This window comes from Corythoichthys intestinalis, chromosome 10 (assembly GCF_030265065.1).
Source record: "Corythoichthys intestinalis isolate RoL2023-P3 chromosome 10, ASM3026506v1, whole genome shotgun sequence".
NCBI classification, from domain to species: Eukaryota; Metazoa; Chordata; class Actinopteri; order Syngnathiformes; family Syngnathidae; genus Corythoichthys; species Corythoichthys intestinalis.
The window spans coordinates 37,449,878-37,473,974 of record NC_080404.1 but is presented as its reverse complement, the minus strand read 5'-3'; the positions used below and the strand labels follow the sequence as shown (position 1 = coordinate 37,473,974).

At 40.2% G+C, this 24,097-nt stretch overlaps 1 protein-coding gene across 2 annotated transcripts; it reads right to left on the bottom strand.

Moving 5' to 3' along the window:
- Positions 1-1,472: 1,472 nt before the first annotated feature.
- LOC130922940 (integrin alpha-M-like) lies at positions 1,473-23,462 on the bottom strand. Of its 2 annotated transcripts, XM_057848228.1 has the most exons (30): positions 23,172-23,462; positions 22,975-23,077; positions 22,799-22,902; positions 18,146-18,216; positions 17,366-17,480; positions 13,290-13,417; positions 13,070-13,212; positions 12,840-12,990; positions 12,603-12,753; positions 11,349-11,422; positions 11,159-11,273; positions 10,940-11,076; positions 9,725-9,871; positions 9,440-9,649; positions 9,156-9,289; positions 8,888-9,030; positions 8,655-8,809; positions 8,462-8,584; positions 8,304-8,377; positions 8,097-8,238; positions 7,866-7,976; positions 6,108-6,187; positions 5,456-5,542; positions 5,315-5,384; positions 5,151-5,249; positions 4,975-5,055; positions 4,784-4,894; positions 3,009-3,122; positions 2,836-2,946; positions 1,473-2,756 (listed from the first exon to the last, which is right to left on the bottom strand). In XM_057848228.1, exons 1-30 carry the CDS (start codon positions 23,206-23,208, stop codon positions 2,643-2,645), a joined length of 3,435 nt encoding a protein of 1,144 aa, XP_057704211.1. In that variant the 5' UTR covers positions 23,209-23,462; the 3' UTR covers positions 1,473-2,642. The 2 variants fall into 2 exon arrangements, with proteins under 2 accessions (XP_057704211.1, XP_057704210.1); XM_057848227.1 differs by having other exon boundaries at positions 11,159-11,422.
- Between the last annotated feature and the right edge of the window lie 635 nt (positions 23,463-24,097).

Genomic DNA, 24,097 nt, shown 5'->3' with positions numbered 1-24,097 from the left:
TAGCTGTAATGCATCAACAGTGATGAGTTGACGGACAATATGGCGCGGGGGCGTGGTTGTGACGTCATGTGAGTAGGGTCTATTGAATGCATCTTACCAGGTATAAAAGGACTACTACGTAGTCTGTGGTGATCGTTTGGTGCCCAGTTTTCTCGTCGATTGCAGCAGTCCATCTCGCTCTCCTCTCCGGGTCTCTCGGAATAAGGTAGAACTTCAAGTCTCTCCGTCTATCTTCTCTGTTACTGCAACCAACCGCCACACACGCCTTCACCATTTTGATTATTAATGTTAACGAGCAGAAAAACACGCCATAATAGGAGGAATTTATGTAGCGGTAATGTGTAAACACGACGAGCTGACGGACAATATGGCGCGGAGGCGTGGTTGTGACGTCATGTGAGTGGGGTCTATACCTTGTCCAAAACCGCTCCAAAAAAGCATTGGCACCCATATTCCAAACCCAACAGGAAATCGGTTATTCTGGATCAAATATGACATTTTTATCGATTTATAGGGTGCACATTTGAGACCTTTTCGCCGAGGGAGTTAGTTGGATCATCTTCAAAATTGGTATATATCAGGAGACATATGAGATCTTAAGTTTTTAAAATGGTGCGTTTTCATTCACGGGTCTGACCTGGGCGTGGTGCCAAAGTCGGCCATTTTTTCGGCAAAATGACAAATTCAGTAAATGATTAATAGTTCCTTGACACAACGTTCAATCTTTTTGATATCTGGCATGTATGTGCGGTATCCCACCCTTAACATGAGTGCATTGAAATATTACCCATTAGGCCTAGCGCCCCCTAGTGAGAACAGGAAATGCCTTTTTTTTACGAGACAGGTTCCTCCTCCAAGGGAAAAAAAAAATCTGTTGGCCTCAAACCTGCATCAGGGGAGCATTAAGACCTGTGTTCAGGTGCCTGATGAAAAATATTGAGGTTTCGTTGAAGCGGAGGGGTCCAAACAGGAAAGTGAAAATGACCGTCAACAATTTGTCTCGCAAAAAACTTTGAACAGTAATAACTCGGCAGCTATACAACATACCTGCGCCAAACTTCCCGTGCTTGTTGAGAGTCATACCTTGAATGGTCTTATAGGGGTCATTTACATCAACTCTACAGTGCCAACTAGTGGCGACAGAAAGGAGTTTTAAAAAAGGCCTTTCCTATTGGTTTTTTTCAACGTAGAGCAATGAAATTTGGGAAGTCTGTACCTTATGCAAAACTGTTCCAAAACGTCTCTTGCACCCATTTTCCAAATCCAACAGAAAGTCGGATATTTTGGATCGAGTGTGAAATTTTTATCCATTTGTAGTATAGTTGACATTTGGAGGCCTGAACATGCACGGAAACCCACCTAATTTTGCACATACATGCGGCTTTGCGTGGATTTCGATAATCTTGTGACGTTACAAAAAAATGTAACAAAAGGGCTCAGTGGCGCCCCCTTGAATTTTTCAAAAAGGCAATTCCTATTAGGTTTTTTTAACGTAGAACAATGAAATTTGGGGAGTCGATACCTTGTGCAAAACTGCTCCAAAAAGTCTCTTGAACCCATATTCCAAACCCAACAGGAAATCGGGTATTTTGATCGAATGTGAAATTTTTATTAATTAACAGGGTGCACATTTGAGACCTTGTCACAGAAGGAGTAAGTCGGATCATCTTCAAAATTGGTGAGACTATTCAGGAGACATAGGAGATCTAAAATTTTCAAAATGGTGCGTTTTCATTCATGGGTCTGACCTGCGCGTGGTGCCAAAGTCGGCCATTTTTTCGGCAAAATGACAAATTCAGTAAATGACTAATAGCTCCTTGACACAACGTTCAATCTTTTTCATATCTGGCATGTATGTGCGAGTGCATTGAAACATTACCCATTAGGCCTAGCGCCCCCTAGTGGGAACAGGAAATGCCTTTTTTTACGAAACAGGCTCCTCCTCCAAGGAAAAAAAATCTATTCACCCAAAACCTGCATCAGGGGAGCCATAAGACATGTGTTCAGGTGCCTGATGAAAAATACTGAGGTTTGGTTGAAGCAGAAGGGTCCAACAGGAGAAGTGAACATGAGTGAAGCCATTTCGTCTCACCACAAGTTTTGAACAGTCATAACTTGGAAGACCTACAACATATCTGCGCCAAACATCTCGTGCTTGTTGAGTCATACTCTGAAGGGTCCTGTAGGGGTCATTTGCATCAACCCTACAGCGCCAACTAGCGTTTCGAGCATGTTAGGTTCTAATGAGATTATTTGAGAGGAGGATCTGCCATCACCCTGATCTGCACACTGTCCGAGTTGCATGACGTTGCGCTAGATTGCCAGGGCCCGTTCAGTCCTGCTTGCAGGCCTAGTTGTTTTTGTTTGTTTTAAATGAGAAATATTTTTAATATTTTCAACAATACAATGAAATGCAAAATAAGATACAAAATAATGATACAATTCTAAAGTTGTTTTGCAGTATGTTTTTCATGTTGATGCAAATACGGCAGGTGTCTTCAGCTTATAAACACGCTGTAAAATAATAGTGCAAAAATGTCATCTTTTATCTGAAATTCCTTAAAATGATGTGTTGAATGGCCATTAGCAAGACGAATAATTGACATTGACGTCAGTGTTTTGGATAGCTGAAAGCAAAAGGCTCAAAATAATTTCTTGAATGTTATTATTGCCGTAAGTGTGGCTTCGTCATTCACTGCTACTCCGCCGTCAGCCTCATTGATCACATACTTGTATTTACTGTTGAAAAATCCAGCCTGTGAATACAAAGTGTTGGAATGCTATCAGGATGTATTTGTGTGATTTATTCATTCCTTCAAGTCCTTATTTTCTCACCTTATACAGGACAATTGAGAGTATAGCCACTATTGCCAGTCCTCCTATGGAACCGCCAACTATCGCTTTGGTAATGTCTGGTTGGGGATACACTTCTACCTCTGTTTCAATCTAATATGGAGATAACATTTGAGCCAATACATTCAAATTCTGTCACCTAATTGTAAAATTACCTTGTGCATGGGAGGGTTACTATTAGATGATGTTGAAAAGAAGATGTACTGGTTCAGGTCATACTCAAGACTGGCCGTGCTGATGAACATTAACTTCGCCTTGTTGAGTCCGACCTGTTTTAGAGTAACAGCTGTGTTAGATGGGCTGTTCACTTCAGTACAAAGTACCACAACCCGATAACATACAGTGGGACAAATAAGTATTTAGTCAACCACTAATTGTGCAAGTTCTCCCAATTGAAAATATTAGAGAGGCCTGTAAGTGTCAACATGGGTAAACTCAACCATGGGAGACAGAATGTAGAAAAAAAAAACAACAGAAAATTGCATTGTTTGATTTTTAAAGAACTTAATTGGAAATCATGGTGGAAAATAAGTATTTGGTCAATACCAAAAGTTCATCTCAATATTTTGTTATGTACCCTTTGTTGGCAATAACGGAGGCCAAACATTTTCTGTAACTCTTCACAAGCTTTTCACACACTGTTACTGGTATTTTGGCCCATTCCTCCATGCATATCTCCTCTAGAGCAGAGATGTTTTGGGGCTGTCGTTGGGCAACACGGACTTTCAACTCCCTCCTCAGATTTTCTATGGGGTTGAGATCTGGAGACTGGCTAGGCCACTCCAGGACCATGAAATGCTTCTTACAAAGCCACTCCTTTGTTGCCCTGGCTGTGTGTTTGGGATCATTGTCATGCTGAAAGACCCAGCGACATCTCATCTTCAATGCCCTTGCTGTTGGAAGGAGATTTTCACTCAAAATCTCTCCATACATGGCCCCATTCATTCTTTCCTTTACATATAGCAGTCGTCCTGGTCCCTTTGCAGAAAAACAGCCCCAAAGCATGATGTTTCCACCACCATGATTCACAGTGGGTATGGTGTTCTTCGGATGCAATTCAGTATTCTTTCTCCTCCAAACACGAGAACCTGTGTTTCTACCAAAAAGTTCTATTTTGGTTTCATCTGACCATAACACATTCTCCCAGTCCTCTTCTGGATCATCCAAATGCTCTCTAGTGAACCGCAGACGGGCCTGGATGTGTATTTTCTTCGGCAGGGCGACACGTCTGGCAGTGCAGGATTTGAGTCCCTGGCAGCGCATTGTGTTACTGATAGTAGCCTTTGTTACTGTGGTCCCGGCTCTCTGTAGGTCATTCACTAGTTCCCCCCGTGTGGTTCTGGGATTTTTGCTCACCGTTGAGATCTTGCATGGAGCCCCAGATCGAGGGAGATTATCATTGGTCTTGTATGTCTTCCATTTTCTAATAATTGCTCCCACAGTTGATTTCTTTACACTTAGCTATTGCAGATTCAGTGTTCCCAGCCTGGTGCAGGTCTACAATTTTGTCTCTGGTGTCCTTCGACAGCTCTTTGGTCTTGGCCATAGTGGAGTTTGGAGTGTGACTGACTGAGGCTGTGGACAGGTGTCTTTTATATCGATAATGAGTTAAAGCAGGTGCCATTAATACAGGTAACGAGTGGATCCTCCTTAGACCTCATTAGAAGAAGTTAGACCTCTTTGACAGGCAGAAATCTTGCTTGTTTGTAGGTGACCAAATACTTATTTTCCACTCTAATTAGGAAATAAATTCTTTAAAAATTAAACAATGTGATTATCTGTTTTTTTTCCCACATTCTGTCTCTCATGGTTGAGGTTTATCCATGTTGACAATTACAGGGCTCTCTAATCTTTTCAAGTAGGAGAACTTGCACAATTGGTGGTTAACTAAATACTTATTTGCCCCACTGTACATATGCTTGTGCGTTACCTGCTGGATCCATGCTGAACTCATATTGCCAGATATTTCGTACTGCTTGTTCTCTAAAGTTTCCATGAACCTGTTGCAATGAAACACCCTGCACGTAGCAACTGAGCAGTCCTGTGGACATTCAAGCACATGATATGCATGTATACCTAACAAAGTGCTTACTTCTAAACAGATGGCTATGCTGCTCTTACCACGATCTTATTTCTTTGCACCAGTTCAACAAAATTTGTTATATTTGCGCTTTCATCATTGCTAAACTGGCAGTCTGGAATCTGAAATAAAGACAGTTCATGTCAACAGAGATGTGAGGACGTTCAAGGTGTGTCCAAACAGCTATAGTTACAGATACACTGATATGATGGGCTACCTGCAAACTGTTCAAATTCTGCCAGATGTCCATTTCACCAAGCTTCACTGGCACTCTGATCACAAATGTGAGGTTCAAGGCTCGGATGGTATTGGAAACCTAATACAAGCAGTGCTTAGTCTAATATAACAACTTGTACTTTTTTCTTTTTATAATAATCTTACCAAAACTGATTGCTGGATTGATTTTTGCACATCATTTTTTCCATAGGTGAAATAGATGTAGCTTAGCGAACTGAAAAAAAAAAAAGTAATAATTATACACTTAAGTAATGATCAAATTATCATTACTATCCATTTACACACCTTTCCATTGTAACAAAAATGCTGTACTTCACACCAATGTCTTTGAATTTGTAAGGCTGACTTAAAGCCGAGTGCTGCGCATTCCCACTAGAACAGAAGACAACAGTTGAAGTGTGCAAAGAATGATGATATCCTAGCCTGGAACTCCAAACTCAGCGCTGTTACATCTATAGAGTGTAGGACCCAGCTCTTTATTGGCCTCTCGAGCCCGAACAAAATCATCCGTGCAATCAGATTTGTTTGCGTGACGTGCAACGTCACTCTTGCGCGTCGGAACTCGTCTCCACAACAACACAGATGGTGAACGGGAGAGCCGAGAATTTGTTCCTATCCGCGGTAAATTCAGTTTTGAATGACCAAAAACGCATTGAGTCGCTAAAACCAACAGTCTGTCTCGCGTTAGCCATGTTGAATAAACTTCTCCGTTTTCCGCTCCCCTCGTATCTTTATGTCCTCGCGCTAGAGTTTCTTGTCGCTTTACCAACGTCACTTCCGCCCTTCGGTGATTAGTCCACTCCGCTGTCTGTTTGCTGTGGCTTGCTCCGCCCAGGGAATTTGACCCACGAAACAGTCGCCAGACTCTATAGCTGGAACAGCGGCCAGTCTGGAGTTCCAGGCTAATGATATACCACAAACTGGTGGAAAACCCTACCTTGTTGCATTTGCTGTGACAAACATCCTGTTGTCCAGTTCGCTGTTGGTGTCAATACTGTACGTCACCACGAAGGTAGCCTGAAATGTAATCGAATTAAATATGTTTAATTTGGGTCTTTGGGTTAATAGAATATTATCAGGTACTGTTCTACCAGAGGTGGTAAAATCAATCACAATCTGTACTTGAGAAGTACAGATACTTAAAGAGCATATGACACCAGAAAAAAAGTCTTAAATGGCATTATTATGTGAATTAGAATCATATTTTGAGACGATTCGACTATATACAACAATTTAGCAAAGCGCAGATGACGAGAAATTAGTCTTTTAATCTGCCGGTTAGCCACGCCTACCATTATGGGGCTTTAGCGTCCCCAACAGGTGGATGACGTCAGCGGTAGACTGGGCTCATCGGTTTTACTATTCAGCCCATTGAGGGGGAATTGTTCAGAACGAGGAAAACGCGACGAAGAGAGCCGCAAAATGTCATTGTTTCAGTCTCTCCACTCCCAATATTTTTACAGGATATTCTTTTTATCCAAGTATTTTTCCCCAATAGCTATATAAATGGCTTGAGAAGGACCAGTCAGCCCGTCGAGGGGGAACTATTCACAATGAGGAAAACGAGACGAAGAGAGCGGCAAAATGTCATTGTTTCTGTCTCTTTACTTCAATATTTTTACAGGATATTCTTTTTACCCAAGTACTTTCCCCAATTGCTAAATAAATGGCATGGTCATGACAAATAACAATCTTGTGCTAAATGGAATATAAAATAATAAAAATCCATTTATTCAAGACGACATGGCAAAATTACTCCATAATGGTCAAAACAGTCGACTTCACCTTTACTGTCACACCTCCCGAACGATATTTTATGACACCTAAATCGGACATATGTAATTTCCCTTCCCCGGCTTCGGAGAATGTAAACAGACCAGAAGGAGTGACAGCTAGTCGACATGCTAACCCGAAACGAGGGACGTTTCAAAGTCTTCGAAGTGGAAAATCACACATAACTAGCCTGGATTATTTGACATGACGACCCGGTTGTCGAGTTTCTTTGCGGATCGGCAAACCGCCCGGCGGAGAGCAATTTACAGTTCGTTCCCTGGAGGAGGGTGGCTGGAGTTGTTGTGGAGCTAACGTGCTAACAGCTACCTGCTAATGAGCATGAGGATAGCTTTTTACATGCCTATCAATGATCAAACGTAAGTAGTCCTTTATTTAAAGGAATTTTATAGTGTTTACTTTGTAATCACTGTATTCGTATTTGACATAATACAAAACAAGATGTTTACTCACTTCCTTGTAAGTCCCATGGTCCCACAGTAAATATCCACGGTGAATGGGAACCTTTTGAAACTCCAATAAGGCGCATACGCCTCTCCCGCATACAGAATGATTTTTCTGCAGCCGTTTGGCTGGCGTGATGCAAAAAATAAAAGTATTAATCCGCAAAATCAGCTGAATCCTTCGTCCTCATACACAACAGTACACTGTATAGTGAAGAGAACGTCTTCTACCGTACACGTCACAGCGCCCTCCTCCTCAATGAGAGACCGAAGCCGGAAGTCACTCATTTTCATGGCGCGGGATTAAAAAAACTAAATAAATATAGCGATCGCTTCCACACACATCCAAGCGGTCCATATCATTCAGGGGCATAAAATACCGCGTGTATTATGAAATAAACATGCTTTTTCGTGTCACAGGCACTTTAAGTGAAATCTGTTAGTATTGGCACGGAGCAAACCTTTGCGTTGCTTCTGAAAATAGGTTTGTCAATGGTGCATTCTGTCCTTCCACGGGCTTGACCACCTTCACTGTCCAAAGAATTGCACTCAATTCGTCCCTTTATGGAAGACTAACAAACAAACAAACAAACAATCATGCCTGTGTAGATTGTCGGCCATCTAGGTGTTGCCAATTCACAATCCAGAATCCTGCTAAGTGAAGAGGAAGTCTGGTTCATGTTCACCCTTACCTGCAGAGCAGTAAATTTCCTGTAAGAGAATCCGACTGGGTACGTGAGAACAACAAGGGTGTTGTAGGAGTTTTCTCCCTGGTTTTCCACAGATATGATGACGTTCAAGAGTTCATCAATGCCCACTTTAACCTCCAAGGAGCTGCTCCGTAATGAGGGAAGTCAGACATTGCAGAAGCACAACTTCAAATATGATGAATGTTTTACCTGCTGAAGTTAAAATCAATGTTGAGGTTATCTTCACATGTGTTGTCCTCGCCACAATCGATCTCAAAATACAACTGTGGAGAGCAGAAGATGGATGACATTGAATCATTGTGAGATGTCTACACGTTATGAGGCATGAATGGATGAAGGTGTCTCACCGGATAAGGGGTCATTTGGGCCTGTTGAGCCAAAGAGGGACTCAGATTATTAGCGGCGGGCAAACCTTCAAATGTGAATTGAAGCTCATTGTCAAGAGGATTATAAGAGTCTTCTGGGCAGGGCTGCAAAATTCAACATGTTATGGAAGAGTATCCTATGAGGTTTTTGGCAATTCACTATCTGGCAACCTACCTCGATGTAGAACTTGACTTGGAAGCATTTTGGCCCTTGTAAGTCGAGAATCATGGTCCTGCTTGTTTCCCGTTTTTTTTCATTGAAGTAAGCTCGGTTGCTGGGAACCTTGCGGGTGGCGTCCAGCGTTAAAGTATAATTAACTCTCGCTCTTGCTGTGACATTTTTGATTAAGTGTTAGCAAGATACCTGCACGAGTCATTGAATGAAGATACAAACGGATTTTTAAGCACCTCTTTCCAGGGATGAGATGTTGCTCATCAAAAAGCAGATTTCTGCATTGAAAAGCGTTGGGTTTTCACAAGTAACGTTTTCTGTCAAGACTTGTTTTGGGTTGTAGGAGAGCGTGCTGTCTACCATTACTATGGGTTTGGATCTGGGAACAAAGAGGTAGACACAATATTTACACATTACAACAAGTAGTAAAGTCAAAGTGTGAGTAACTTCTGTATTACTCACAAGATATTGCCCTAAATAAAGTATCGGTGGAGAATCATTTACCTGAGTAAGATGACTGTTCCTTTTGAACCCACTGCAAGGTCACTCAGGTTATCCCCGCTGAGATCCGCTGAAGACTGGCCGATGGACATACCAAAGAACCTGAGACCTGAGTCCGATTCTGATCCAGCAATCCTCTAAATGAGTCAGTGAAAAACTTTTTGTTTTATTGTGTGAGTGGTGGAATCACAACACTGTTCAATGTGGTGTGTATTTTCATTTTAATAGGGGTTATATTGCATAATTCATGTGTGTGTAGGGAAGATTAGTTGATATTTGCAATTTACTTGTGAGAAAGTAGCAGAGATTCCTTTTTGCTCGCCGTGAAATATGTAGACGCTGCCCTGGCCGTCATCCTCCAACGGTGCCCCGACCGCCAAGTCGTTAAGTCCATCTGAGTTGAGGTCAGGCAGTATGGCGAGGGAAGAACCGAATCGCCCTCTGGTAGATGGGACTCCTCTCAGGATTAAAGGAGTCTCGAACCGACACTCTACTCTCTGGTGGATAAATAAGGACGAAAGTCATTGTTGAGACAATCTGAAGAGAAAGCCCCCCAAAAATGAGTACCTCACCGAACGGTTCATGCTGCAAACGTAAACCCTCCCCTCTCTATCGTCCTCCACAAACATAGGGGCAGAAATGAGCACGACGTCCGTGATGGCGTCTTGGTTCACATCCATGGCACAGACCACTGCCCCGAAATATTCACCTATCTGATACTAAAGCCAGAATTAAAAATGTTTTTAAAAATTCCAAAGATGAATGTTTTATGTACAATTTCAGTGGCACAAAGTAAACAAGAACAAGCTATGCTAATATTTACAACAGTACAGTAATCCCTATTTTTTGCAGTTAATGGGAACCCTCCCACCCTGATAATCAAAATCCGCGAAGTAGAGGTGTAGGTTATTTACATTATTGTTTTTTTTTTTTTTTTTGTGTGTTCAATATATTTATTCAGATTTAGCATTGAAAATAGATACATATAAAACATGATTTTCCTTTTTTTCTCACAAAGTATAATTATTTTTTAAATTCTTCATTGAGTGAGTCCTCTCAAAACGACTCATACTGCTTAGACCAGCATATGACACCACAATGAGTTGCCATAGCGACTACAGTCAATGTTTAAATAGCTAAACGAGGCAATGGCCTTTGAAAGGTAGTTGTCTGGCCACTTCAAAGCATCTCTCTTGTCACTCATTGTTTACTTTAACAAGCTGCAGCTGCCTGGTGGGAAAGAAACCCTTTTTTTTTTTTTTTTTTTTAAATGGAAAAAAAAATCACGATGGATGGACTGAGGGCGCGAAGTACCGAGGGATCACTGTAGATGCATTTTACACTACTATTTCAGGTACATTAGAAAAAAATCATATAATACTGAAATGCCCCAAAATCTACAGGAAGTGACCCAAGGTCAGCAGAAAGTGAGGCGGAAAAGCCAGAAAATCAACAGGAATTGACTCAAAGTTAATAGAGACCCTAAATGAAAGGAAGTGACCTTGAAATATACCAAAACCAATAGGTAGTGATCCCAAAATGCCCCCAAAAAACAGTAGATGCCCCAAAATAATAGGAAGTGACCTCGAATGGCCCCAAAATGAGTAGGAAGTTACCCTAAATTAAATTTCCACAATGTGTAACTACTAAGGACATTTTTAATCTCAACAAGACTTTTTCCTGGTTAAATAAAGATTAAATAAAAAAAAAAGAATAATTTCCCATAACTAGTGGCCAGTTCTGAAATCAAAACTGGATACAAACCATGTGACACTGTGAGAGCATACCTGCCATACAAAGGGGTCTATTGTTTGTATAGCTGTGTTTTGAAGAATCACCATAACAATTCCTCTATGTTGATATCTTGGTGCACCAACTACCGTCAGTGTTTCAGAGTGCGTTTGGGCAATGGTTATGGAATAACCTGAAAGTTAACGAACAAGGCGATAAAAATGTACAGTGTGGCTCCAGATCCAGCAGATTGAAGGTGATTGTCATATACGTACCCAGATAGCTGTCAGGATCAATGTCCGTCGGCAGATAGGAACTCTGTTCCTTGTCTGTGTATGTATGAAAACCTCCTCTCCAACCGTTCGCCCCGACAGAAGCTATTTGTATTCCCTGGAATGACCACAGAAACGTCAATAAAATTTGCGACACGTATGTTGGTGTGTGTATAAGTGCTCTGTTTATTACATCAGGCATGTAAGCGGCACTGAATCCATGCTGAGCCATCTCCATTTTTAGCTTCTCACCGCTTGTTTGAGATCCTACGATCGCCACAAAAATACATAGTAAATCATGCAGATTACTACGAAAATGTTGTGATTTAAAAAAAATAATCTATCCATGCAGTGATGTTTTGGGGCTGTCGTTGGGCAACATGGACTTTCATCTTCCTCCACAGATTTTCTATGGGATTGAGATCTGGAGACTGGCTAGGCCACTCCAGGACCTTGAAATGCTTCTTACGAAGCCACTCCTTTGTTGCCCTGGCTGTGTGTTTGGGATCATTGTCATGCTGAAAGACCCAGCCACGTCTCATCTTCAATGAAGATTTTCACTCAAAATCTCTCCATACATAGCCCCATTCATTCTTTCCTTTACACAGATCAGTCGTCCTGGTCCCTTTGCAGAAAAACAACCCCAAAGCATGATGTTTCCACCCCCATGCTTCACAGTGGGTATGTTTTTCGGATGCAATTCAGTATTCTTTCTCCTCCAAACACAATACCTGTGTTTCTACCAAAAAGTTCTATTTTAGTTTCATCTGACCATAACACATTCTCCCAGTCCTCTTTTGGATCATCCAAATGCTCTCCAGCGAACCGCAGACGGGCCTGGACGTGTACTGGCTTCAGCAGTGGGACACGTCTGGCAGTGCAAGATTTAAGTCCTTGGCGGAACATTGTGTTACTGATAGTAGCCTTTGTTACTGTGGTCCCAGCTCTCTGTAGGTCATTCACTAGGTCCCCCCCCCGTGTGGTTCTGGGATTTTTGCTCACCGTTCGTATCATTTTGACGCCACGGGGTGAGATATTGCATGGAGCCCCAGATCGAAGGAGATTATCAGTAGTCTTGTATGTCTTCCATTTTCTAATAATTGCTTCCACAGTTGATTTCTTTACACAAGTGAAGAGTTACAGAAAACGTTTGGCTTGTTATTGCCAACAAAGGGTACATAACAAAGTATTGAGATGAACTTTTGGTATTTACTAAATGCTTATTTTCCACCATGATTTGCAAATAAATTCTTTAAAAATCAAGTAATGTGATTTTCTGTTTTTTTTCCCCCCACATTCTGTCTCTCATGGGGGAGGTTTACCCATGTTGACAATTACAGGCCTCTCAAAACTTTTCAAGTAGGAGAACTTGCACAATTGGTGGTTGACTAAATACTTATTTGCCCCACTGTATATATATTTATTGCTGAGTACTTTCCATTTTTACCTTCAATAGCAAAGATGCTGTCCTCCAAAGTCTTCTTTATTGCATCAAGCGCGCGGAAGTTCCTCACGTGAAACACATGCTTTTCCAGGGGAAGAGATGCGATGGTTTCCAGCTCCGTTTTTGCATCAGAGCTGTCAAATGCACTCCCCACCTTGTCAAAAAATGTTTGAAAAAAATGGGTGTGTTTAAGAATTACAAATTCCAATTTACTGTGAACGTTCTTGACATACAACTTACCCCAATAGCAAATCGAACTATATTTTTTGTCTCGGCTGCCTTTATTGCGTATGGTAATTTGGTGCTATCGCTAGATTTTCCATCTGTGATTACTATAAGAATCTTTTTCACATTCAACCTGGAACCTCTTGTTTTTAAAAAGACTCTATTCCTATTAAAACAAAGAGCACCTTCAATAAAGAGTATGCATTCAGATTATAGAAGATGTGTGGAGAAAAAAAAAAACATACGCAACACTTAGAATTGCACTGGCTGTGTTTGTCGTTCTTTTTAATTGCTTTATCCCTTGAATGTCATTTCTCCAAGTTGCAAAGTTGAAGGTAGAAAAATCAGAATGGACTCTGGGCTCGTTGGAGAATTGGATTATGGCAAACTATGGAGGAGATTAAAAAAAATGTACGTATTAAAATACTGTACTTACAAAACAACAAAATAAGCCAAGTCTCTCACCTTGGAATCTTTGCCCATAAAGGAGTCGATGAGACCTATGACAAAATTCTTCATTATCTTAAACTGTTCGTTGTCGACGCTGCCCGACCCATCCAACAGAAATGCGATGTCTGCTGTACTACGACACTCTTGTGAAAAACGAAAAAGGACAATTATTGTTTTCATCGTACTGAGGGTCATTTCTAAAGTCTAACATCATGAAATTATGAAAATAACCTGCCCCAGAAAAACGATTAGATTAATAATTAGCCACAAGGGGGTGGGTTTGGTCTCAAAATTGGTAGGGACTAGAAATGTGATCGGGTCCGATCACGTCATTTTCAAAGTATCGGAATCGGCAAAAAAATATCGGACATGCCTTTTTTTAATATATATATATATATATATATTTTTAATTAAATCGTTTTCTAATTGTATTTAACGTTACAGACATAATGTGTTGCACTCTTCCAGAGTCTTTAGTTTAAGGTTAAGGTAGGGTTATCAAATTGATCGCGTTAACGGCGAGAATTAATATTTTTTACATTTATCACGTTACAATATTTAACGTAATTAACGCATGCGCTGCACGATTCACTCACGCATTGTCGCGTTCAATCTATAATGGTGCCGTTTTACCCATACAGTATATACAATCCCTCTCCCAGCGATTAGAATAATCGTGGGAATCAGTGTGGGGAAGAAAGGTAGTAGTTGATCTTTTTCTTAACACCCTTTGTTATTCCCAACGCAGAGAACATATATCAATTGGTACCACGACGCACAGTCATGGTTGCACTTCCCATCATGCATTTGGGCAGAAGTTAAATGGCTACAGTATCATTTACTGAAAGCTCAACAAATACACTAGATGGCAATATTTAGTCACAATGTACAAAGTCACATTTATCCTTTCAGAATTACAAGTCTTTCTATCCGTGGATCCCTCTCACAGAACGAATGTTAATAATGTAAATGCTTGAGGATTTATTGTCATCATAAACAAATACAGTACTTATGTACTGTATGTCGAATGTATATATTCGTCCGAGTTTTATTCATTTTTTTCTTAATGCATTGCCAAAACGTATTTGATCGGGAAAAATTATCGGGAATGATTGGAATTGAATTGGGAGCAAAAAAAAGCAATCGAATTGGGAAATATCGGGATCGGCAGATACTCAAACTAAAACGATCGGGATCGGATCGGGAGCAAAAAAACATGATCGGAACAACCCTAGTAGGGATGATATAACATATCAAGATATCCAAAGACCGATCTACAGTACATCTGAGGCATACTAGACTACCCCAAGACTCGAACCAAAGTACTCTCGTGAAATTCTGATGTATGATTTCATTTCACAGATTTCTTTTTCACGTCAGTTTGTGTTTATGTCAGTGTCCCCCTGAAGTGAACCCATTCTTAGATAGCTCCCAGTTTTTTTTTTTAATAAAGGGACTTGCACTCTCAAGCTACCGCGTTGCATTACCGCAATGCACACAATGCAAGCAAGGATCCAAATGAGGGAATCTAGCTTGACTCCGTCGTTCCTTGTGGAGGCTGTCCTGACCGCAGTAGTTTCGCAGGTTAGCAAGTTCACGCAGTTTAATTTTATGCTAACTGTAAAGCAGGTCTGACTTTCAGTAGCAAAATTAGTGGTGTTACCCCAACCTCCACAACATTGAGATCTTTTTAAGTTACTTGCAGTGGCTGCTGCTGGCCCAAAAAAACCTAATACTTCTCCCCTTCGTAGGGGGCAGAGGAGGCAGCATGATGTCGACATGAATCTCTCGGGGCTGTGTGACTGTGCATGTGTGTCTGTTTGGGGTGGGCGGAAGGGGCAAGTCATCCGCCAATCACCTTTCGTTTGAGGGTAGGGAGAATGGATCGGCACATTCAGCAAGTGAAAAGGGATAAACGTCAGTCTGAAAATAATGAAAATAGTTCACTTAATAATGGTAGGGTCTATTGTATTCTTACAAAGTATGGTAAGACAATCTAAATTACCTATATACAGTAACTGAAATCATTATACAGTACAATCCAAACAAGGTTGCTTAAAAGTTGGTAGGAACAATTTGAGCATCCTGAAAAGTTCGGTACTGTTATGTCCCTACTATGCAAACCTATGCCCTTGATTAGCTATCTGTGAATCGAATCATATTCCATGCACTGAATTGATCGCAACTGGAGTTTCCCGACTGAACTTTGTTGCATGAACTGATGAAGGCTGTTTTGGTAAGAGGTGAAACTTGATTTTATCGAAAACAACCAGCACAAAGCTATTGCGATTGAATCACTTCCCTGACAAGTTTGTTGAAACAGAGGTTTTCTATTTCTGTATGATCCTTTTCTATTGTAATCCAAACATTTATTTATGCTGTCATAAACGTTCATATTTGTTCTTTAAAGCGTACACAGGTCATTAAAGCGTGTTAGACAAATAACAAACAATATTGTGTGGGTGGTCCTTAGAGGCAGACAGTTGAGGCACAAGGCGGGGTTGCAAAATAGGTAGCCTAATAAGCAGTGTTGTTAATAACGGCGTTAGAATATAACGGCGTCACTAACGGCGTTATTTTCTTCAGTAGTGAGTAATCTACATAAATGCTTTTCTCATCTTGGCAACGCCGTTACCGTTACTGAGGCGGAAAATGCGTACGTTACTATGCGTTACGATGTAGGTTGACTGCCGCGAGAAAAGTCTGGAAAAAGACAGACTCACGGAGACGAGAGTGCAGAGCAGGAGTGGGGAGGAGGCAAGGGAGTGTGACGCCGTTGCAAATGCGATGCTGCTATGCTAGGTGGCTCCAATAATACCTGACTGTCGCCGATAGCCTACAAACTACGCCCACATGATGCTTCGGTAGATATCACATATATATAGAACTAGATGCAAATGACAGACACGGCGGCATTAGCAACATATATAATAAATAACTAGATGCGTTAGTAAACAGCTGCCATCTTAAAGCAGTTGACTTCTCATGAAGGCTCTGTTATAGAGAACCTTCCTGGCGAACCTAAGTCACTTTTTATCTAAAATCCTCCTAAATCGGCAAAACTTAAATCTATCTTTAAATGATGAAACAGTTTTAAAACTTACACATGTCAAAAATAGATGGAAGGGAACTAATGCAATAACTGTAGCAATTTTAACAACTTTAACGATTGAGTCACAACATTAAATAACTTGCACACATAGCAAAGGTTATTATCTAGTTGTTATTATTATTATCTAGTTATCCCAATATCCGCAATACACGTTGTCCCAAAAACCCTTTAAACTTCAGATTGTGTGACCAGTTTTTTTTTTTTTTTTTTTTTTTTTAGGGGGGAAAAAAAAAAAACATGAAAATTGTCACCAGTTACTTTGTCAAGTAACTAATTACTTTTACATCCAGGTAATTCAGTTACTAATGCAATTTCTTTTTGGGGGAAATAATTTGTAACTGTAATTAATTACTTTTTAAAAGTAGGATTAACAACACGGCTAATAAGTGGCTCTTATGATTCAGTTTTTAGGATATATGTCTTTGATGGAAATAGTATTTTTTTATACAGCAAGCTCATTTCAACATAGACTTCCTTCACCCTTCTCAGCATCCAGCTGTGTTCGTTTCCAAAGACTGTAAAAAATCTGGAAGCAACAAGGAAGTAGCAATATTTCTTCTCGAGGGGTAAGTTTATCACCTATTTTTGACGTTTAATTGATTATTCATTCACCATTAAAAAAAAAAAAGTTGGTGACATTTAGGTGTCTACTTTCAAGTTTGCAAGGACAGGGTATTGTTAAGTCGGCATAGCTGAAGCAGTTGCAGGCTTGGGCAACGCATACGCCATTCGCCATCAATCACAGCGGCTCTTCTCATTCCCTTAAGCGGCGGACAGTGAGTTCTTGCATGACTAAAGAAGAAGCGCAGTCGATATGTGCAGAGTACGTTTTTGCAAACGAGTTTACAGATCTGCGCTTTGAAAGTGCGCACTTTGAAGACTCCAATCGTCTGTTGATTTTCAAAATTTAACAAAGCTGACAAACAACAATACGTTCAATGAATTGCTTGCTATACTGAATGAATGAAAAAATGAGCACCATCAAGAAAAGCAGGCAGACGTGATCTGGGGACATTTGAAGGGGGTATCTCCAAGCACACACCGTTGAACATGGTGATGCTTTCACAGTCTTTTGGAATGGTGGGACCACATGCCTGCAAGTGACCAGATGTGATGAGTGGGAATGTAGTAATCCCTCGCTACTTTGTGCTTCAAACTTCGCACCCTCTGTCCATCCCAGATTTTTTTTCAGTCAAAAACTAAATAAATACATGCAGTATTTTATAAAGCTGTCCCGATCTGATAAGTAGTCTCTTACTCTCGCTTCTGCCACTTTTCTTGGTCAGGCAGTGCACTGAAGTTGCTTATTCAAGTTTACGATGATTTACAGCTGTTCAGGTTTGATCTTGCCAGAGATGTTTGGAAACTGAAACTTCAAAGCGCTGCATGCGTAAATCATCGTTTAACTTGTTAAACAATTGCTGTGGCAACTCATTGTGTGTAAGTGAGCAGTCTGAGCGCATGTGAGTGAACTCACTCAAATGACGCATTTAATAAACACAAGCATTTTCTACTTTATTCTTGTTTAAAAATAAGTGGGGAAAAAATGGAAAAAAAAAGTGAAAAAAGATGTCCTATATGTATCTCTTTCCAATGCTAAATCTGAGTAAATACATTGAACACACACACCAAACATTTTTTTAAATGTTACATCGCAGTTTTTCACATATCGCGGCAGGTTCTGGTCTCCATTAACCGCGAAAAATGAGGGATGACTGTACACAGATTTCACATATGCAAAACTATGAATATGATTTACCGTGATATCGTCAGTGGATGGATTGGCTGTCATGGTCAAGCCAAAAGACATGTTGACAGCAAAGTACGGCACTGTGAAGGATTAAATTAATAATATTTAAGTATTTGATTGACATTTTTATTATTTTGATACATTTTTGAAATATAAATATAGGTGATTGTAAATGTTTTTCCTGCAAAACAAAATCCAATTTTTCTAAGAGGCTTACTGAAGTTCTGCGTATGCATTATCCACATATGACACAATATCTACTAACAGATTTTGATAACAGGAAGTCACTGTAATTACTTTACTTCGTGCTGTTGTTTGCATGAAAATATTGTTAACTGCTTAGCCTATATAAACTCACTCTTTCAGTACGATTGACGGTGATACACGTCCAATTGTGTGGCTCTAAATTAAAACTCTTGTTTGTCACAAGGAGATGCCCACTCCATTTGAAGTGGAAGGACTTGCAGTGAATGAAGATTTGCTCATTTGATGTCAGTACTCCCACTTCAAATGAATTGGACGTCTAACGTTGTCAATGGCAGCCAAAGAACTTGCCAGTTGCTTACTTGGATATACAGTGAGGAGCAGAAGTATTTGCACCCCTTGTGATTTTGCAACTTCACCCACTGAGAATATAGGTAGAGGTCTGAAATTTCAATCATAGATGCATTTCCACTAATAGAGAAGTAATTAAAAAAAAATCCAGAACTCACATTGTATGATTTTTTAAATAATTTATTTGTAGTTTACGAGGGTTCGTAATTATTTGTACCCCTGAGAAAATCCGTTCTAATATACACTGCAGAAGCCTTTGATTGCAGTTACAGAGGTCAGACACTTTCTGTAGTTCTTCACCAGGTTTTCACACATGGAAACGGGGATTTTGGCACATTTTTCCACACAAATCAGGTTTCGGCGCTGTTATTGGGAAACACGAAGTTGCAACTTCATCTAAAGATTTTCTATTGAATTGAGGTCTGGAGATTGGCTAGGCGACTCCACAACCTTGATATGCTTTTTACGCAGCCACTCCTTGGTCAGCTTGGCTGTGTGCTTCGGACTATTGTCATGTTGGAAGATCCAGCCACGGTTCATCTTCAAGTCTTTGACTGAGGGAAGGAGGTTGTGGCTCAAAATCTGACGATACATTACACCATTCATCCTCTGCTTTATACAGTACAGTCGTCCTGTCCCCTTTGCCGAAAAGCAGCCCAAAAGCATGAGGTTTCCACCCCCATACTGCACAGTGGGGATGGTGTTCTTGGGATTGTACTGATCCTTCTTTTTCCTCCACACACGATGAGTAAAGTTTGCACCAAAAAGTGGTACTTTGGTCTCATCTGACCACATGATTTTCTGCCATGACCCCTTTGCATCATTCAGATGGTCTCTAGCAATCTTTATACGGACTTTCACATGTACTGGCTTCAACAGGGGAACCTTCTGAGCAATGCATGATTTTAAACCATTGCGCAGTAGTGTTCTACTCACAGTAGCCTTTAAAACTGTGCATCCAGCTCTCTTCAGGTCATTGAAAAGCTCCTGCCGTTTAGTTCTAGGCTGAACCCTCACTTTTCTCATCATGAGTGATGCCCAACGAGGAGAGGTTTTACATAGAGTCCCAGTCCGTGGTAGATTATCAGTCATGTTTAGCCATTTCCATTTTCTAAAAAATGCTGCAACTATTGATTTATTCTCACCAAGTTGCTTTCCAATTGTCCTATAGCCTTTTCCAGCTTTGTATAGCGCAACACCTTTTTTTTGGTGTCTTTTCAAAGCTCTCTGGTCTTGCCCGTGGTAGCATTTGCATTTTGACTGACTGTGAGGTGCACAGGTGACAATAATGAGCTCAAACGGGTGGTGGGTGGGTGGGGGATTACCAGTGTTGGGAATAACGCTGTTCCATAACGGAGTTATCTTTTCAGTAACGGGGTAATCTAACGATTTTTTCCGCCGTTACAACGCCGTTACCGTTACTGACGGTCAAAAGCGGTGCATTACTTATTTTGAATAAATTGAAGAAACTACCAGCTGGAGCAAGTCTACTCTGCTCTGTTTATTTGTCATCTAAGACTTGGGGTGCGTTCAAAAAACTTCAGAGCCGGTGTTTTCACACACAAACCGGAACAGCGCGTGTGGCAAACACACACACGCAAAACAGATGCAGAGGGATATGATGGCAGAGCATTCAGAGGAAAATTTGTCCTTTACGAGGTGGAGATATAAACACTATTTCAAGTTGGTCGAAATTAAAGGAAAGAACGTGCATGTAAAGTGTAATTTATGTCCCGGGGCAAAGCTTTTGTCGACATCTGTGGTAAGCAATTCAAATCTGTTTATTTTTGTTGCACTTCAAGTGTAGGATAAATCTGTTGCTGGTGAGGTGCAATAAATATTACAAGGTTCTATAACACAACTACCTGTCTGTTCTTTCATTTCAAATTTCAAATTCTTTGACATACAAAAACTTCTTTTTAAAGTAACGGAAATAGTTTCCTTTCCTGGTAACTACCATAATTTTCGGACTATTAAGCGCCCCTGATTACAGGCCTCACCCATTACATTTTTAAAGGAAAAAACATTTTGTACATATATAAGCCTCTCCTGTTTATAAGCCGCGTGTGTCCACATAGTAACATGAGATACTGTATTTATGAAGAAATACACAGAGCTTTAATAACATACTTTAACAAATCGGGTTATAAATATAGCGCGTGACTTACGGGAGTAAAGGAGGCACGGAAGAGCCAGAGACGTGCCTTCCTGTTGTTGTCGGGGTGTGTGCGCGTCGACTGCTCCAGACAGCAGTCATGTGTTCTTCCACGAGTTTCCAGAATAAAGAATTGCAACCCAACTAAGCGGGTGACTCTTTGTCAACGTTACAAAACCCTAACTTTTCTTTCCAAAACGGGACTTAGCTGACTCCTCAAGCTCACTCCTGAGCGTGTGTCGTCCTCTTCGTCACACAGCAGACCGGCTTTTCGAAACCCGTTGGTGATGGTGGATTTTTGTACACTGCTCCACGATGTCAGACTTGTGCAGAAGTTGCTTTTCGCGTGCGGCCAGTTTTGGTAAACGATCTCTCATCCAAGCCTTCAATTCAACTCGGCACGTCATATCCATTTCTTCTTGCATTTTCAATGATGCGGGTCTGCTAATTTTACTAATGCACAAAGATGAGGGTCTGCTACTTTCATTCGTGCACAAAGCACAAAGTTAAAATAGGGGTAAGAGTGCAAACTAGTGTCTTCCTCAACACATATATTCCACGTGTTTTATTTACTGTTAATTTTATGCTCGAGCGCTCCTGGCGGTTGTTAGAAAAATTGATAAATTGGCTGCATCATTGCATACGCCGCAGGATTCAAAATGAGGGAAAAAAAGTAGCGGCTTGTAGTCCGGAAATTACGGTAGTTACTTTTAGTTTTTTTAAGGTAGAGTGAAAACTCTGAGTGTCATAATTATTGCTGATTCTCAGGGGTACAAATTAGAGATGTCCGATCGATCGGGTCCGATCACGTCATTTTCAAAGTATTGGAATCGGCAAAAAAATATCGGCCATGCCTTTTTTTAATATATATAATATATTTAATTTCATCGTTTTCTAATTGTATATAACGTTACAAACATAATATGTTACACTCATCCAGAGTCTTTAGTTTAAGCTTAAGGTAGGGTTATCAAATTTATCCCGATAACGGTGGTAATTAATTTAAAAAAAAATGTATCACGTTAAAATATTTAACGCAATTAATGCATGCGCTGCACAACCCACCCACGCATTGTCGCGCTCAATCTGTAATGGCGCCGTTTTACCTATATATAGAGATAAAAGGCAGTGTAAAATGAGTAGAGTGAATTTTGGCAGCCTTTGGAGCCTTTTTTTATTGGCTAAAGCCTTACAATCCCTCTCCCTATGACTAGAAATATCGTGGGAAGCAATGTGGGGAAGTAAGGTAGCAAATGATCTTTTTCTTAACACCTTAAGTTATTTCCCAACGCAGAGAAGATATATCAATTGATAGCACTTCGCACAGTCATGGTTCCACTTCCCATCATGCATTGGGGCATGGCTACAGTATCATTTACTGAAAGCTCAACAAATACACTAGATGTTGAATGTATATATTCGTCCGAGTTTTATTCATTTTTATCTTAATGCGTTGCCAAAATGTATATGATCGGGAAAAATTATCGGGAATGATTGGAATTGAATCGGGAGCAAAAAAAAGCAATCGGATCGGGAAATATCGGGATCGGCAGATACTCAAACTAAAACGATTGGGATCGGATCAGGAGCAAAAAAACTTAATCGGAACAACCCTAGTACAAATACTTATGAACCCCAGTAAATTACAAATAAATTATTGAAAAATCATACAATGTGAGTTCCAGATTTTTTTTTTTTTTTAATTCTCTATGCATCTATGATTGAAATTTTAGATCTCTACCTATTTTCTCAGTGAGTTAACTTGCAAGAAAACAAGGCATGCAAATACTTCTGCTCCTCACTGTACATCAAGGGATGTACTAATGGCTGTTAGAAAATCAGTTGTTTGTTTGCATTCGAATTTCAGTTCTCATGAATTGATGATTTACCTTCAGCACAATTGTACAAACAATTCCTGAGTAATGAACCACCATGAAAAGCAAGTCGCTTACCTGAAATTTCTAACGCATTGCAAGTCGAGGTGTGAACAGAGCAACTGAAGATTTGTCCTCTTCTGTTTGATGAAGTCTGAGCAAGGGGCGCACTGACAAGTAAACTGACAAAACAACCAGACAAACGATATCATAACAAACTGTAAAAAGATTTGCAATTCAATTCCTTTACTCACTCTGATTGTCTTTGCGCTATCTGATATCCAAAACCCTCTGCTGAGTTGGTCAAGGTTTTCCACGCCACAGGGTCAATATTGAAGGCAAATGCAGCTTCCAAGACTTAGGGGAAAGAAAAAAAATCTATTTGTGGAAAACTGTCTCTTTATAAGGTATACTGAAAAGAAAATTTCAGTTTAACAGACTCTTATCTTACCTGACATTAAAAGTGTGATGAAAATGAGGAAATCCATTCTGTTAAACCCACAAATCTCCCTGAAACACCGCAAATGATGCACTACAACAACCGAGCAGGAACTTGGAGACAAATGACTTGTGTAATCAATTCTGCAAAAACTGAAGGAGAAGAAAGAAAAACTTGATGTAAATTCACAGTATTGTCTCACTTTTTGAACAGCACGGAAACATCAGCTAAGTGCCGTTTTGCTGGCGCTCTTTGGAAAGAAAAGTTAAGGTATTGTAACGTTGACAAAGAGTCACCCGCTGAGTTGGGTTGCAATTATTTATTCTGGAAACTCGTGGAACAACACACCACTGCTGTCTGGAGGAGTCGACGCGCACTAGTGATGTGTCGTTCGCGAACAAACCGGCTCTTTGAAGTGAACGACGGGAGCGGAGCCGTTCCTAATAGGAGCCGATTTTTTTTTTTTCAGTTTTTTCCCCCCCTTCAGTTAAAGCCACAAGTGATTGGTCAAGATCCGTGGTAGAAGAGAGAGGGGAGGATTACACACACACGCTGCAGTGAGGAGAAGGGGGAGGGGTTAGATATATACTAATCTATATATATAATATATTTGGATAATATATGGTTGTGATATGTTTTTTCTTAATGCCAATCTTCGCTAAAGACTAGCTAAAACTTTTCGCTGGATGCTTTTTTTCTTTTTGTTTTACAAAATTTATAATTTGTTGTGAGTGAATCAAAGCTTACTTGTGTTGTTTTACTGTAAATAGTTCAAAGCATATAAATAGTATACACAATCAGAGATTGGAACTTTTTGTTGACCTTTTTTTGAATTGGGTCTTTGTTTTTGTAGCACTCCATGTTGTACTCCATGTTGAGTATGTTCAGAAGAATAAAAATAAAGCCATATAAATAATAAATATTTGATATACTGTATA

Coding starts and splice junctions, on each gene's coding strand:
- LOC130922940 (XM_057848227.1), bottom strand. CDS start 23,208: ATGGATTTCCTCATTTTCATCACACTTTTAATGTCAG. Junction 8,239..8,303: donor ATTGATTTTAACTTCAGCAG/GTAAAACATTCA, acceptor ATTACGGAGCAG/CTCCTTGGAGGTTAAAGTGG. Junction 3,123..4,783: donor GTTCAGCATGGATCCAGCAG/GTAACGCACAAG, acceptor ACTCTAAAACAG/GTCGGACTCAACAAGGCGAA.